This window comes from Girardinichthys multiradiatus, chromosome 3, assembly GCF_021462225.1.
Source record: "Girardinichthys multiradiatus isolate DD_20200921_A chromosome 3, DD_fGirMul_XY1, whole genome shotgun sequence".
Classification (NCBI taxonomy): Eukaryota; Metazoa; Chordata; class Actinopteri; order Cyprinodontiformes; family Goodeidae; genus Girardinichthys; species Girardinichthys multiradiatus.
In genome coordinates, this window is record NC_061796.1 from 43,473,076 (window position 1) to 43,491,514 (window position 18,439).

The window sequence follows — 18,439 nt, forward strand, 5'->3', positions numbered from 1 at the left end:
TGAAGTGTTTGTTTATTACATATGTTGGCCAGAAGAGTGTGTTGGTGTTTAAGTCGGTGTGCAGAGGAAACAAACCTGGATCTTAAATTTTAAGGTGTTTTATCTTTTAGTTTTCCAAATTAGCATGCACATAATGCATCCCCCCCTTAAATGTTTTTTAAACACATTGTACTGTGAACAACAGGTGATCCAGGACATGTTACTATGAAGTGTTATCTCTGCAGCCCAGATATTGAACTGTTAGCATAGGTTTTCTTCCATATTACACTGCTCAAAAAAATAAAGGGAACACTTAAACAACACAATATAACTCCAAGTAAATCAAACTTCTGTGAAATCAAAATGTCCACTTAGGAAGCAACACTGATTGACAATTAATTTCACATGTTGTTGTGCAAATGGAAAAGACAACAGGAGGAAATCTTTGGTGATTAGCAAGACACTCAATAAAGGAGTGGTTCTGCAGGTGGGGACCACAGACCACTTCTCAGTACCGATGCTTTCTGGCTGATGTTTTGGTCACTTTTGAATGTTGGTGGTGCTTTTCACACTCGTGGTAGCATGAGACGGACTCTACAACCCACACAAGTGTCTCAAGTAGTGCAGCTCATCCAGGATGGCACATCAATGTGAGCTGTGGCAAGAAGGTTTGCTGTGTCTGTCAGCGTAGTGTCCAGTCTGGAGGCGCTACCAGGAGACAGGCCAGTACACCAGGAGACGTGGAGGAGGCCGTAGGAGGGCAACAACCCAGCAGCAGGACCGCTACTTCCGCCTTTGTGCAAGGAGGAACAGGACGAGCACTGCCAGTGCCCTGCAAAATGACCTCCAGAAGGCCACAAATGTGCATGTGTCTGCACAAACGGTTAGAAACCGACTCCATGAGGATGGTATGAGGGCCCGACGTCCACAAATGGGGGTTGTGCTCACAGCCCAACACCGTGCAGGGCGCTTGGCATTTGCCAGAGAACACCAGGATTGGCAAATTCGCCACCTGTGCTCTTCACAGATGAAAGCAGGTTCACACTGAGCACATGTGACAGGCGTGACAGAGTCTGGAGACACCGTGGAGTGATCTGCTGCCTGCAACATCCTTCAGCATGACCCGTTTGGCAGTGGGTCTGTAACGGCAGCCCTCCATGTGCTCGCCAGAGGTAGCCTGACTGCTATTAGGTACCAAGATGAGATCCTCAGACCCCTTGTGAGACCATATGCTGGTGCGGTTGGCCCTGGGTTCCTCCTAATACAGGACAATGCTAGACCTCATGTGGCTGGAGTGTGTCAGCAGTTCCTGCAAGATGAAGACATTGAAGCTAGATCTGAATCCGATTGAGCACATCTGGGACATCATGTCTCACTCCATCCACCAACGTCACGTTGCACCACAGACTGTCCAGGAGTTGGCGGATGCTTTAGTCCAGGTCTGGGAGGAGATCCCTCAGGAGACCATCCACCGTCTCATCAGGATCATGCCCAGGTGTTGTAGGGAGGTCATACAGACACGTGGAGGCCACACACAATACTGAGCCTCATTTTGACTTATTTTAAGGACATTACATCAACGTTGGATTAGCCTGTAGTGTGTTTTTCCACTTTAATTTTGTGCGTGACTCCAAATCCAGGTCTCCATTGGTTAATAAATTTGATTTCCATTGATAATTTTTGTGTGATTTTGTTGTCAGCACATTTAACTTTGTACAGAACAAAGTATTCAATGAGAATATTTCATTCATTCAGATCTAGGATGTGTTATTTGAGTGTTCCCTTTATTTTTTTGAGCAGTGTGTTTACCCAGAGAGTTCACCAGTGTTATTTTGGCAATAGTATACGTGCCACCTTTAGCTATTTAGCTGTTTGCTTCCCCAATAACAAACCCTGGATCCCCAGTGACCTGAAGGACCTGCTTAACAAGAAAAAGGAGCATTCAGAGAGGGAGACAGGGAATTATTGAGTACACAGAAGCAACACAATTCAACCTGATTTGCTTTGTCAGAAACTCCAGAAGACTCTGGTGGAGGCCTCAACAATCTCTTGGATCAAAGGCTTCTCCAGATCTGCTGTAAGACAGACTGCTAAAGGAGATCCTTCCTGCCCACAGCCATCAGCATCTACAATGGCTCTTTAAATAATTCTGCATAATATTAAAGTATTTTTGAATTTAAAATTCAATCATTTTGATATTTCTCGCTGTAAGTTGCTGATAAAAGTTCACCCAGGTGAAGCAGTGTGGAGTCTCTGGAAAGTATATTTTAACATGATCGAAATGTGGTTTCCTGTTCAGGGTTAGAAAAGCAACAGCGAAGTTTCCACTAACACCTAACACAGGCATAGCTTTTTTTATTTGACCAACTAGTTTTAAATGCAGAAGAACCTCAAGCATTTTAAAACCGTCAGATGATATCTATGTATGAAAAATGAAATGTTGCATTTATCCACTTTGAATTTTCTGTTTTTGGAAACATGGGAACAATAAAAAAAAAAAACATAGCAAGTGAAACATTCATACATGTCCCTTACCTGCTTTAACCCAGTCAGTCATAGGAGACTGGAGCTTTTTTATGTTTCATTTTAACTATTCTTTGCACATATTTGGCAAAAAGTATCTTTCCTGAGATATTCATCTGATTGGTCAAACAATATCCAGACAAAAAGTTAAAGTTCTTTTAAAATACTTGAATGTCTGAATGTTTTGTGCCACAAACAAAATATGCATTATGCTATAACCAGGACTCCACAGTAAGACCCAGTAAGTTATACAGTTTCCTGTTAGTGGTTTGACTTGCATGCTCTTCGCAAACATACTGTGCTGCAAATAGGTGAGAAAGTTGGGGTGGATTTAAAACCTTCAGGTTTGTTTGCCCCCAAGCTGAAGCAGAACCGTTACAGTTAAAGTATCTATAGGCTGATAAGTGAAGAAAGACTAATGAATAATTCGGTTTTGAAAAAGTATTTCTCTACCAAAAAAGGCGAACAGATTGGCAGATTAAAGAAAGTGAATAAAGAAATTAACAGCATATTTTGTTTATGAGTCACTGGTTCATTTCCACTTCTATTACTAGTATGTTGTGCAGTTTGCCAGGAGCTCTCCTGTCTTCAAAAAACACGTATAGTGGATTATAGATTGATTAGAGTGCTTTAGAAAAGTTGCATCTCTCCTAATTATTTTATTTGTGGTTTTTTAAACCAAGGTTTTGTGTATTTAATTTATCTATATCTACATGGTACATGTTGGTTATCTTTGTTCAATAGAGTTATGCTGCTAAACAATATGATACACAGCACACCCAGAATTAAATTGTAGTGAAGATATGTATAATAGCCTTAACAATTTTTAAGATTTTTGTTTTTACCTCCATTACTATCCTCCTCAATGCATGTGGTGGCAAGATAAGCCTGGGCTCTCATGTTGGTCCTGTTTGTCACAGTTTCAGTTTCCTGACTGTAGGTATCAGCAGCTTTAGTCAAGAAGCCATTTTCTGACTTGCAAAGATTAACACACATCTGCTCATTTAAATGGCATTTCTCATCTCCTTCCTGTTTTGAAGAATGGCTAAGAGTAAAAATCCTCTGACGTGTACAATAGCTTTAACATTTAGTCATGTGTCTATCCCATGAAAACAGGAGGTTTTGGATTTTGAATTATAGAATAGTGCACCCGAACACCTCAGATCTGACTTTTCACTTTCAAGAACTGCTATTCTCCATGTTCCTTCGAAACCTCTTATTCAACACAGTCGGCATCCTGAAATCTACAAAATATGCGAAGCTCATGACCTTGTCATTTGTTATGCTCAAAATATTTTGTCTTAATGTCAACCAATACATGTCCAAGTCTTTATTTGATTAAAATTATTTTTCTAATTTAGGAATTCAAAATGCTTTGACGTTATCTGGGATTAGGCATAACTTTAACTCCTGATAACTGATGGAGTTAAAACCTGTGAGTTTGAAACTGTGTATTCAGTGCAATCGTGATGTTTAAAAAAATTATGTGAAAAGAACCACGGTGATTTTTATAGTAATAAATTGTTTTATTTAAAGAGGTCTAAGTTTAAAAAAATACAAATACATTTTACATTGGCCTTCTAATGCAAGATAGCACTCATATTACCCAAAGTTTCCCTCTGATTGGTTAAATGGCACTTCATGAACTCTCCTCCCCTGGAAACTTGGCTCCCGTTTAGCTAGTGAGTTCTGCTGCAGACCAAACCCTAGAAGCTATCAGGAAGGATTTCTCGGACCAGGTCAGAGAGGACTGAGATTTGGTTGTGATAAATGTTTTTGTGTGTGTTACGTAATGTTCTGTTATTGTTGTGTGAACTTCCCGAAAGACCTTGCCTTATTTTTTTTTCCACAACTTGTGCGTCATGTACTATCTTTCCTTATGTAAGATGCTATTCATATCAGCAACCCGGTTCCTATAGTTTCTCTAAAAACAGTGTATCTTCTTCATTTTAACGTGATATTTGGACCTAATCTTTGCAGAGAATCTGCTGGTATTGCTTACACATAAAAGCATATTAAAGGCCAGGGGAGATTCATAAAATATTACCAACTGAGAAGGTGAAGCAGTAACATTAGGTAATAATATAGAAAAACAGAAAAATGTTTATATGCAGAAGAATAAAGTTTGATCTAATTAGATAAAAAAGTGACGATTCAGAGAGACATATGATGACCCATGATTATTTTTTTCTCATCCTTTTGGAAAAGAAGCAGCTCAAGCAAATCCTCTACCTGCAACATAGAGAGACGAAAACAAATCATTAGGGGGCATATAAAGTGTAAAATGTCCTTTTTCAGATCAAAGTATATATTTTAACTCTTTTAGATAGTTATTGTGATCTAATTAAGGAAAGAAGAACTTCTGTTACGCCTACGTCTGACATCGATAGTGATGAAATGTCCCATTGCTTGCTCTCCAGTCAGACATGTAGCTTTGCACTGATATCGACCCTTGTCCTTTGTTGTCACACTGATAATCTCAGTCACGACTTGTCTGCGTCTCTTTGTGTCGTTGGTTGTCTCGTTGACTGTAGTGAAGTACCGCTTAGGGTCAGTCAGCTCCATGCTTTTTTCAGTATTCTTTGCGATCTCATGCCACACCACATGCACCATTCCACACTTCTGAGGGTCATAATTTGCCTCACAAGATAGTTTGGCTGAGGATCCTGTAAAAGCAATGAAGGTTGTCTGAGGGTAAACAACCTCTAAGTAATCTGTAACATGAGAAGAGAAAGCATGAATTATTAGGAGGTTTGTATCTGGTTGTAGACTCATAATGAGCCTTCTTTATTCTCTTTGCAAACGTAAGGCATAATCGATTCTATCTCCACTAAATATACAATCAGGAGCAAAATAACGTGTCCATGACTGTCACTGCAATCACATAAAAATAAAAAACGACGCCTTTACAGCTTCAAAAGATTTTAAACAGAAACTTGAAGCAAGGTGCTGATAATCAGATGAACTACACTGCTCAAAAAAATAAAGGGAACACTCAAAAACCACATCCTAGATCTGAATGAACGAAATATTCTGATTGAATACTTTGTTCTGTACAAAATTGAATGTGCTGACAACAAAATCACACAAAAATCATCAATGGAAATCAAATTTATTAACCAATGGAGGCCTGGATTTGGAGTCACACACAAAATTAAAGTGGAAAAACTCACTAGAGGCTGATCCAACTTTGATGTAATGTCCTTAAAACAAGTCAAAATGAGGCTCAGTATTGTGTGTGGCCTACACATGCCTGTATGACCTCATGCTACCACGAGTGTGAAAGCACCACCAACATTCAAAAGTGACCAAAACATCAGCCAGAAAGCATTGGTACTGAGAAGTGGTCTGTGGTCCTCACCTGCAGAACCACTCCTTTATTGAGGGTGTCTTGCTAATCACCAAAGATTTCCCCCTGTTGTCTATTCCATTTGCACATCATGTGAAGTTGATTGTCAATCAGTGTTGCTTCCTAAGTGGACAGTTTGATTTCACAGAAGTTTGATTTACTTGGAGTTATATTGTGTTGTTTAAGTGTTCCCTTTATTTTTTTGAGCAGTGTAGAATAGATCACCAGCAAGTGTGACCACCTCCGTAAAAGTAAGATTTTGTTAATTTTGTTAGTGCTCGTTTGTAGCATACAGGTTTGTGTGAACGCAAAGACAGCAATATGACCTCAGATTGAGATAAGTTAGCATGTTAAATATTACAGTTCATGACAGTACATTAGAAAAGACAAACCAAGTATGGCTTGTTTGAAACAGTTGCCAGAAAATACCCCTTTTTTCTACTTAGGTTTGCAAACCATGATCTAAATGACTACAAACCTTCTGCAACAATGTCTCTTGGACATTGTTCCAATATCTGTTAGATATCTGTTGGATAGTTGAGACTACAGATGCTTGGTCACAATGCACAGTGCAATGTTTGAATAAAATGTCACACAGAATAACAGCATACCCAAACACGTTACAAACCATTAAGCATAGCGGCAGAGGGTTGATGATTTTTTGTTTGTTTTAAAGCCACAGGATCCTGATTGTTGTGCCACCCATGAACCTTTCTGCATACCATGCAGTAAGTATTTTATTATCAAATTTGAGGACATCAGTCACACACCTACAGTTTGGATAAAATCGGGTTATGATCTCAAAAACAGCATAAAATCTTCAACAAAATGACTAGGGTGTTGTAATGGCCCAGTCAAAGTCCAGAACTCAATCCGATTGTAGTGCAGTGTTGGGACAAATGACTACATACCTCAATGATCTGAAATAATGTTGAAGAGAGGGCAATAACACTTACTCAACAATGCAAACGTGCAACAGTCATGTAGAAACTAGTTGCTTTAAGTAACTGCTGCTAAAAGTGCTTCTGCACGATGTTGAATCATAGGGTGTACTTAGTTTTTTCTATTACTGCAGTAAGAGAATAAAGTCGTAAGAAAAAACCTCTAATGACTCTACCGATAACGTTCATTACACCATTGTACTGAGAAGTAACTGATAACTGCATTTGTCCAAAGGAAATAAAATATTTGTATGTGTAACTTTCATGGTTAATAATTAACACAAGTAAACTGATTAATATGAACCCCAGGAGAATGTTAAAAAACAACAGAAGTTAAGGTTTTATTGTAATTTTATAAAGAACTTTCTTCATCAACTTTCATGCTTTTATTTTGAAATCTTTCTGCAAACAGCTGATCTTTTCCTCCTGTTTCCACAAAGATTCACACGCGAGGGAGGCTCCAGCATAAACCATGAACCACAAGGTAAACAAGTTCTGGTAAGACTGCTGACATAATGGCAACTACAACAAAAACAGGATTTGAACCTCTAGCACTAGATCACAATGCTAAACTGGAAGACGTGGCCTGTGATTCCAGCACCGACCCAAAGCTCAAAGCCCTGACGTCCTGTCTGGGATGTCGGGTGTCTTACTGTGAGTTCCACCTTCAGCTTCACTATGACTCTCCGGCTTTTGAAAAGCGCAGGCTTGTTGAACCCTTAAGAAACCTGCAGGAGAATTTTAGCTGTCACCATGAGGAGGTGATGAAGATTTTTCTGGCCTACTGATCGGCAGACCATCTGTATTTTTTGTCTGATGGGCAAACACAAAGACCATGACCGTCTCAGCTGTTACAGAAAGGAAAGAGAGAAAGGCAGAATTTGGGATGTTTCGGACAAAAGTCCACCGAGTAATCTTTAACAGTGAGAGAGATATTGAGAAGATATTAATCACTCTGCTGATGAAGCAGTCAAGGATTTAGAGAGGATCTTTAATGCGTTAGTTCATCTCGTCGAGAAAAGGAGTTCTGCTTTGAAGAAACAGATCAGATCCCAGTACTTTAGCAGAGATTATTCGTGTCAGAGAACATCAGGTGAAGCTGGAGGAGAAAATTGCTGAGCTGCGAGAGAAGGAGGCTAAACTGGAGCAGTTCTTACACACTGATGACCATATTCAGTTTTTACAAAGTTTCTCTTTGTTGAAAAATCCCAGTGAATCTGTGGAGTCTCTCATTATCAATAACCTTACTTTGGCATATTTTAAAGGTGTGACACAAGCTGTGGCAGAAACCTGCAATAAGGTCCAAGACAGTCGCGCAGAGAAATGTCCAATCACCCGGAGAGATTTACTGACTGGCTTCAGGCTGTAAGCAAAGAGAGCCTGACTGGTTGCTGCTACTGGGAGGTGGAAAAGGGGCACTGGGGGAATTTCAGTGGCTGTTTCTTACAAGGATATTACCAGAACAGGGAATGAAGGTGGATTTGGAAACAACAACAAATCTTGGAAACTCAGTTGTTTTGATATTACTTATTATCTTGGGCATAATTATAAAAATATTTTGCTACCAGGGCCAACATCCACCAAAATAGGAGTGTTTCTGGATGAGAGGGCTGGTACACTTTCATTTTACAGCGTCTCTTATACTTCTTCACAAAGTCTAGACCACTTTCACAGAACTGCTGCAAGCAGCAATCTGGGTTTATTGGGTCGGGGACACCGCAGGGTTAAACTCAAGTAGACAAGATTGTGCTGTTAGTTTTCAAATAGCTTCCTATTAAATCGGAAGTTTTGTAAAATGTCAATTAAAAGACAATCAGAAATCTTTAAATGATTTAGATCCTCCACTGCATAGAAAATAATAAAAACATGCCCTGTAGTGGTTGGAGGTTTTTCTTGCACTGATATGAATTAAATTTATGTTTTTCTGTATTATTGGACACTTATCTGAATGCTTTTTCTTCAAAAGTGCCTTGGTATTATATTTCTTTTGAATTAGCTCTATATTACAAAAGGGAAATAAAGTAGAGCTAAAGTTATAAAAGTTTTAAAGAACATTTGCACGAGGGTTACTGATGACTGGGAACGTTTTATAATCTCACGAAGAAACACCTGCTGGAACGTTTTAAAACTTGATAAATTGGCATCACCAGACTGTCAAAACCTTCCATAACCAGGTTTCTACAGTTACTATTCTGTGTTTTTATACAAAATATAACCCAGAGAAGGTACGCCACCACAATGTCACACAAATAAGAAAATCACATATTTGCAGCGGGTCAAAAATATTGACCTGTTAAGTTTGCCTAAAGATTTGGTCACATGTCTGTTATTTTTTTAATTCATCTCACATGTTAAATTAATAAAGTCCATGTAAACGTATGGTTTTTACTAAGTTTTAAAAGGTTCTGAAGCAATTCACAGTGCTTTAGAAAGGTGTTTTACTTCAGCGTAATTTCTGCATTGTTCATATGAAAGAAGTGGCTGAATCAAATATAAGGAAAACGTTTTCCTAATTCAAAATTCTCATTGGTTATTTTCTGCTTTCTTTTAATATATTCCTCATCTTTTTTATTTTGCCACATTTATTATATTTGTTTAGAGCACTTTGGTTCAACCTAGGTTGTTTTCAGTCTATGTTTATAAATGATCAATTCATTTCTGAACATTTAGTATCAAAGTTTCTTGGTAATTTTCAGATATTCAAAAGGTAATTTCCTTTCTAAACTTTTTATTTTAACAATATTATTTGGTCTCATTCTTTTTACTAGAATTACATTTTTGCAAGGCTTGACACTAGTTGTCCTTTATCAGGAATACAGTGTGAGAGTTAATTTAAATACAAAAATTACCAACCAGTTTCTTCAGCAGACAACAGACTCAAAGTCATCAACAACAGGAGTGTAGGTCCAGTAAAGAACACCATTTTGAGCACTGGGAGGATGCACACAGGATGAAATGAGCAGTTGGTTGAAAGCACATGTTAGAAATAGCACACTCCGTTATAGACGTCACATTTGTGAGGTAGATCACCTCTGCAGGCTGCTTGTGTAGAAGTGGGTCTGATTGTGTGGGTGGAGGTTGTGCAACTCTCTGCTGTCTCGCAGCAGTGTGAATGCATCTGTTCTGACCATGAAAGAGCCGGCTCTATATTCATATCGCTACTGTTTGCATTTGTTGCTCTTCTTAAATGTCACCATTGCAGAACTAAATTTACTGCTTGCAGTTTTTGTAAACTGAACTCTTAGCCTTATATTATAACACATTTTTTTTATTGTAGTTACCTGCCTCATAATTAACTGAATTTTTCATGCACTGAAAGGAGACAGTTCAGTATAAAAACATATGGCACAGTACAGTTTGTCTACTGCTACTATTTAGTTTGATTAAAAAAACAACTAAATATTAGAGGTGACTACCATTTAGTTTGATTTTTTTTCAGTTTCCTCGAATCCCAACTTCAACCAACCTAAATATATTTTTTATATCTATACTAATTATGTCTTTTAATTGCATATTGACTCCATTAAAAAAAAATGTCTCATTGAAATTAAATGTCCTTTTCCTGGGAAACCATAGCACAAAAGCAGTAACACATACAACAAATAAAACCCATAATCTTATCAGGTAATAAACAAATGCAACTGATCTTTAACTTAAGCAAGCTAACAGTAAAACAGAACAGCAGAAACAAATTCCAAAACAACATTAACCAAGCAAACTTTTCTCTAGCTGCTAAAAACACACTTAAACTTCCACAAAACTAATTCTAAAAGTTTAAAGATATTTAGTAAATTATGTCTGACTGTAAAGAATACCTTAAGAGGACAGGCCTTGCTGGATGTGCACACATAGGCAAACGGGTGAGGAGGTAACAGCACATGTAGAGAATTGTATACTAACATGTAATGAGAAAATCTGCATACATACAAGGATAGCAATGTAAGATTAACATATGGAGAACAGTAGTGATGCCCAAATGAGGCTTCATGAAGCATTGGGGCCTTCCAGTCTAGGGGTTCATCAAAAGGGTTCTTTTCTGGAGGCTTCATGTGAGAACAAATCCCCCTGCTGGTCACAGACAGTCAATCAGGTGTAGATCATTTTATCATTTAGTAAAATACTCAAGACGTTCTGCAACAGTGTTAATAAATAATTTGTTGAAGCTTCATACAAATCAAACATTCTTTTAACTTTTAATGTCAAATAACTGCAATTGTAATTACCTTGATGGGAACGATCAGGTTTTTACCATATTTTTGTAAGTTTAATTTAGAATTAATTAAAAATTAAAGTTTATACCTGTGTTACACAAAATAACTTAAGTAAGTTAACTTGATAACTGCTAACCTAATAGCTTTTATCAGCCTTATTGAAAAATGTGAGCAAGTTAAATATAACTTCATCCACTGAAGTTGGTATTTTTCAGCTCTGCCATGTGACTTCAGCGTTTTTATATCTATAGGGTACCTATCTTCAGCACCTCCAAACACACTTTACAGTAAGCTTCAGAACACATATTATTGATAATGATTGCATAAAGCTGACAAAATATTTAAATAAAATCGGAATATTTATCAGGACAAGCTAACAAAGAAAACCAGTGTCTATCATCTTGAAAAGTTTTAAACCATTTGGATCTGAACTAGGAAACAGTTTCAGGCACCTCAACAGGAGAGCTACTGGAGACTTCCAGTTTCTTCTCTAATAATTTCACTGAAATCATTACTAATGTTGAAACAGCAGAGAAAATCACTGTTTGGGTTTCTGTGAGGCAGAAGAGAGCATGTCTTAGTTTTAAAGATTTTCAGGAGCCTTTTTCACCTTTTTTGGTGGGGCACAAGCTTGACTCTCACACTAGAAGGCGTGGCTGCCAGAGTCTAGACTTTTCTCGATGCCTCCACACTCAACAATAACATCCCATTACATGACTCCAGTATGTCCCAGAGCCTTGTTATACACAGATGACCCCACATAACCTGACCTCATTGGCCCAGTACCAGCCTCCAGCTGGGTTCAGCTGTCACACCTCAGAGCAGCCCCACACTCCCTCTGCAGGGGTCCGTCCACCGTGTTGCTATGGCCACAGTCTTTCAATTAAGAGTCAAAAGCCCTGACTATCTGCCATCTCTCCCCCTGAGCAGCAGCAATAGCGGCTTCCTCAAAGCCATCGCTTTTACCTGGACAGCAGCATTTTCCAGCGCCTACTGCTGCACATAGTTTCTGTATGACTTTGGTACGTTTTGCCTTAATGCCTCTGCTAAAGCTTTTCCACTGTTGGGGAAGCTGTTCCTCATCCAGTTTATCAGGCTCACCTTTCCATTGTCCCATTAATCACTCTCATCATTCTCCTAGCCTGCTCCTGCATGGTCAGACTCTCCAATCTACAGCTTCATGTCTTGCTAGTTTGCTCCTAGTTGTCGCTCTATGTTATGGTGGCCGGGGGGCGCAAAACACTTTTACAAGTACCGAAACAAATTTACATTTCAGAAAACAAATTTACATTTCAGAAAACAAATGTACATTTCAGAAAACAAATTTACTTTTCAGAAAACAAATTTACATTTCAGAAAACAAATTTACTTTTCAGAAAACACTTTTACATTTCAGAAAACAAATTTACTTTTCAGAAAACAAATTTACATTTCAGAAAACAAATTTACATTTCAGAAAACAAATGTACATTTCAGAAAACAAATTTACATTTCAGAAAACAAATTTACTTTTCAGAAAACACTTTTACATTTCAGAAATTTTTTTTACAATTTATAACTAATTGTAATATTTTGTGAGCACCATCTTCGAATTCTGCATTTTTCCGATTACCTCTTAGTGATGTGGCAGCCGTCAATTCAGCCAGCCCTTTAAACCCACTTGATGGACGATACTGTGGACAGCAGAAAGTGGCATCACAAACATCTGCTGTGTGATGCTTCACTCACCATCCAGAAAGACTAACCACAGGTCTCAGTTGCAGCATCCCATCCAAGTCTCTGACCTTGTGAAAGATTTAGCCACACCGCCAGACTTTCTGTTCAGAAAGACATCTGCGTCTTTGTTCTGTTGAAGATGTTTTTCCAGGAACTGGTCACTCAGGTTGATCCTGCTGTCGCCGTTGTAAATACTTGTACATAGTTTTATTTTATGCCTTTTGTTTTGTAATCTTGATCTGTTTGAATGTTTTCTTCCCCCATTCTGTTTAAAGTGCTGTTTGTATTTTTCATAATAAATTCTGTTTATAACTTTAAATGAAGTTGATGTATTGTTAGATCAAATGGAAATAACATTAGTGACAAAAACAATTTTGAAATTTATTAGAACACCTTAAAACTTTAAGAAACAATCTGAACAAAACTTAATATTTCTTATGTAGCATCTTATTTTGGTGCCATTCTTTGGAAAACAGTCTGTCCATTCTCTGTGCCCTCTTCTTCTCTGCTTCTCTCTGTGCCCTCATGTCCTCCCTGATCGACTCCATCATCTCCTCATATCTGTCCCTCTTTCCTTTCTGACCTCTTCCTGCTGGCTCACTGTCTTCCTTCTCCATCTGGTTGCCCACCGCTCCGCTTGGCCCTGGAGTGTCCTCAGGGATGGAGGCAATTAGGACAGGAGGTGTTGTGGAAGACCTCTGTCCCAACACCTCATCCATAAGGACAAACCAGGGCCAAGTAGCAGCAGTGGGCTTTTCATCCTGACCCTGGATACTTAAAATCCTAAAGTTAGAAGGAATAAAAAATGGACTAAACAGAGAAACCAACAAGACTTTTAGAAATATTTTTTTATTTGTGTGTGACATGAGAACTTCTGAACATAATCTACATTTTTTTTTTTTTTCAAATTGTCCCACATTGAGTTGGCCTGCAAAGGGAGTGACCTTCCCCTGTTGGTCCATCTTCTCCAGAATTGTCCTAAACTGAAATAAGTATGTTAATCACTGGATGGATATTTATGAAAGTTAGAAAAATAGGAGTTATTGAAACTGGACAGAAACCGACTGCAAAGAATGTTGTTATTGTACCTCCAAGCCACGGTGGCTGAGTTTTTAGCTCCAGTAAAAAGGTGGTGGTTCTTACCCCTGACCTTAATAAACTGGCCCGTCTGCTGCTTTGTCCCTAAAAAAAATATGAAAATACCAAAAAGAAAACAAATACATCTTGCTTAACATCAGAGCAAAAATAAAGCCTTTTTTGATTTCACATTTGTCTTAATTTGAAGAAAATATTAAAATATTTATATGCAAATGTCTAAAACAAGCTCTTTCAAACTTTTCACTTCTTTACTGAGATTCACTTACATTTGGAGGTGTATTCCTCGTCGGGTTTACCTGGAATCAGAAATTATAATGCTAACTGAATTATAAATAAACTTTTAAAACATAGCACATTTCTTCATTAAAAATTAATATTGAAAAGCTTATTTATTCTCAATCACACTCTCCAGCGATACAGTTGGATTACATAAAACTGTCCATTTATTCTGGTTAACCTTAATATCACCTGAAATGTTAAATCGATTTTCAGTAACAATTAAAATAATAACATAAACTGTTAGAAATCACTTGTGTTAAACGTTCACTGTGATAACTGTCAGCGGGAGCTTAGTCCCGATAGTCCGGTCAGATCTCTACCGGGCTAGCTCGCCTCACCGCCGGTAGGGCTGGCGAGGCGAGCCGGTTACTATGCCGGGAACGGAAAACTCCGAACACGTCGGAGCACGTTTGAAATTAAGCGATGTCTTGATAAATCAAGCAGATATTTCACGTCTACATAGTTATATTCCCGCACTAAAAACATTGTAGAAGTTAATTTGTGTCACAGAAAGTGTAATTTTCCACAATTTACTCACAGCTTTTGTTGCTATGGTCCGCCATGGCTTCCCCTGCTTGACCAATCCGCTATCCTTCAAATCGGGCAAAATAAGGACACATTTGTCGGCAGCATTTGCTCGGAATGATTCATGAATTGGGACAGCCTTCGTCGCCGCGCTGTAACGTAATCGGCCTACAAATACAGCCTTCGAAGGATGCAGCCCCTGAGGCTGACTTCCGGGTCAGCCTCGGCGTTGGTACATTCCCTTTCCGGTTGATTTTCTGAAATGTAAAAGTGTTTTCTGAAATGTAAATTTGTTTCGGTACTTGTAAAAGTGTTTTGCACCCCCTGGCCACTGTACTATATAACACATTGTTTTTGTAAGTCTGTTCCTTCCCTGTGTGTTTTCTAACAAATATTAAATAAATTCAATTGAATCATGATTGTGCCTGCCTCCTGGGTCCACCACAATAACAAAACATGAAAAAAGATAGAGGAAGAATGCAGCTTTCAAACTAATGTGTAATACAAATATTAAGATCAGAACATTTTAAAGTTGAGAAACAGAAATTATCAAGTTAAACAAAAGAGAGCCAACGTAATATAATGTGGTGTGGAAAGCTACTACGCGCTCCGTGTGAAATAGTTTAATGACAAAGCTGACACTGACTTCATCGCTGTCTGATGCCAAATCGTCTGAATGGCTTGCCACCATTGGAGAGTTGGAAACTGTTAGGTATTATTTAGTCAACTCAGAGGTAAGAACGATACAGTCATAGTTACTTGCAGCAAGGGTAGCCCACTTTGCAGTGAAACTACAAAGTTTTTGACACCCTATCTCTTTATTTATATGCACAGTTCAACAGACAGTTCAGACAGGGTGTGTGTGTGTGTGAGACGGAAAGGAGGCTGGTTCTCATAAAGATAACAATGATCTCACACACACAGGGAGGAAGGCATAGTGCAGGTGCCTTGCAACAAGTTTTTACATGAGTGATAACAAGTTTTTGCACCCATCCAACAGAAACTTTGGATCTACAAGAAGGACCTCCATCAAGCCTGAACAGCTTAACAGTAATCATACAGCAATAACATTTACAAACCTCATGACGATGGTTTAATGCAAGCATAATTCAACAAACAGTCCCTACTCTGTCTGATTTCATAGCTGCATGCATTTACAGCTGATGCATATTTGTTCTTTGTCATCTGTTGATGTACATATGGCTGTTTGCTTTGTTTTTGCGCATTTACTTAATGTGTAATTTATGTCCTGAACTGTGATAGATTAAATATGTTTAGAGTTTTGCACCACATATGAAAGGAAATAAAACAGCCTACAATATCTTTCGGTCAGGACATGAAGTCATAAGGGGCTCTACATGTCCGCCTGTGTGGTACAACATGTATTTTTTTAGGAGCAATAAATTTATCATCACGTCTCTATGATGGCATGAAAGTTCACACCTACAGCCAACATGTTTTGTACCTAGGTAGTGGGAAAGTTTTCTACTGTTAATATCACCCAGCTTCTTTTTGATAAGAGTCTGCAGCTTGTTACCCAAAATGTCTATAACTGTAAGTTAAGGTCTAAAACAGATGCTATTTTTCTATTTTCTAAACAGTACTACTTTTCTGACCATTCTAGGATATTTAATCTGAAAAAGCTGCTTCTATAAACGTATAAACCACAGCCTACTTCCATGTTTCTAAACAAACAGTAGGATGTTTGGTGTATTCCCTGACAGTGAATCACATTTTATTTCCATAGAATATATTTAGCAAAACAATTTTTTATACTAGTGTTGGTGATGCAAGCCTATTTTTTTCCACTGCACTGTAATCAGCTGGCATACATAAGGGGCTGTGACTTTAACCTCCTATAATACCACTATAGTGACAGCCCTGGACTACAAGTCTCAGGCAAAACGTCTTACCATTTTCTTACCCATCAGGGAATGAAAGATGGAAAGCAGTCATTATATAAACACACTACCTGACAGAAGGATGGAGACGGTAAGGGGTAGATGTTCAATAGGTGAGAATTTCCTTAATATATTTTTTTGTTTAGAATTTTCAATTCTTTTGTTTTCAATTGAAAAGTAATTAGGAGTTTTTTGAATATGGGTCTTGCTGTAAGATGCAAAATGCAAAGTGTCTAGACTGACTCATGCAATGGACGGATCACCAGTAGGGCCTGATCTGCTTCTTGATTGTTGCCAGCTTTTCTTCTTATTCAGGACTTGACTTGCAAATGTTTACATTCTCTCAGGATAACTTGTTTAGTCTGAACTTTTTCTATTTTACACACATTATCACGCCATACTTCATTCATACCTCTTTTGTTCCTGTTTGACCTTTTCTGGTTCTTATTGCAAACAGACATATGTAAAACATTAAGCTAACATACAACTTAGGCTTTTAAATTAATGCTTTATTCAGCTCAAATTGATAATTGAATTTTAATAGATATCAGCCTTTTCTCTGTAAAATTGTATCAGTTCCTGAAACAATTCATGTAAAATCTTTAAATTAAGAGCTATTGCCCTGTTTGTTTAATTAGTAAATAACTCACATCACAGGTAGCTGGATTTATGGATCAAAAGCAATTTGCTTGTTGGAGTAACTGGGAGGTTGAAAATGCCAATCCTAATGTTCTGAATGAGGTTTATTCAATGTATTAGACCAATTAATTATATTCAGCTCCTCTTTGATTTGATTAGACAGTTTTTTAGGGACAGCCTACAATGAGACTGCATTAACTTTCTCTGACTGTCTTGTCTTAAACACAGATGTTCCACAGGGGTGTGTTTTATCTCATCTGTTCTTTTCAGTATATTCAAATGAGGTAAAGCATAAAATACAAGACATCTCACAAACACTATACGCCAGTGAAGGCGCCCTGGTTGCTTGTTTGCAGAAATATTAATTCTACTCTCTATATTGAACGTCTTGGCCAATCTGTGTCTCGACTTGAATCTCAGACTTGGAGTTTATCAATGAAGACAAATACTCAAAATACCAGTTGAGACATCCAAAAAGCTGCTCAACAATTGTATGAATAGTTAAATTGCTGTAATGTCAATGAAGATTTTTTTTCCATTGATTATAAGAAAGGTATACAGTACCCTTTACAGATTATTTTAGTTTTTGTTTTTCTGTTACACTTAAACGATAGAGATCAAACAAAATTTAATATCAGATAAACATAACCTAAGTAATGATGAAAAATACTTTCATTTTTGAAAGGAAAAAGCTTTCAAAATCAAACTAGCCCTATGAAAAACTATAAAGGCACTCTGTTTATTCCTATTATTTATGTGTGACCTCAGTTTATTGACTCAGTGGGGAGGGTATTCTGTTTGTTATCAGAGAGTTGTGGGTTTGAGTCCAACGTCCTCCTGCCACATGTTGATATACCTTTGGACAAAGTTGTTAAACCACCGCTGCCTACCCATTTCTCATTTGTATATTAGTGTATGAATTACACGTGTTGTGAGTGAAACCTTATCACTGCCATGTACTTTACTGTTGCTAAGTACTTCAAATTGTTTTTCATTTCTCATTCAGACACATTCATACAGCAGTCTCTGTTTTATGCATGTTAATAAGCATACAAGTGGCAGTGTTGGTTTTGTTGTCTTGCCAATTCAAACTCTGACCTGTTGAAGAATTTATGGGTATCAAACCACTAACCTTCTGAGAATAAGTACCTACTCGTGGCTGATCTATGGCTAACCAATCTGTCAACACTACCGTAAAATGAAAACCTAAAGATGTGTAGACACGCAGCTAGACAGTATGGTTTTAGTCCTCACCAGATTTATAAATCTAATGCAAGG

The 18,439-nt window shown here is 37.9% G+C and overlaps 1 protein-coding gene across 1 annotated transcript; it reads right to left on the reverse strand.

Annotated features, from left to right (window-relative positions):
* Positions 1-4,007: 4,007 nt before the first annotated feature.
* Positions 4,008-12,207, reverse strand: zgc:174945 (uncharacterized protein LOC793867 homolog). Its single transcript, XM_047360399.1, has 3 exons — positions 9,646-12,207; positions 4,878-5,216; positions 4,008-4,734 (listed from the first exon to the last, which is right to left on the reverse strand). The coding sequence occupies exons 1-3, from the start codon at positions 9,713-9,715 to the stop codon at positions 4,718-4,720; spliced, it is 426 nt and encodes a 141-aa protein (XP_047216355.1). The 5' UTR covers positions 9,716-12,207; the 3' UTR covers positions 4,008-4,717.
* Positions 12,208-18,439: the final 6,232 nt, after the last annotated feature.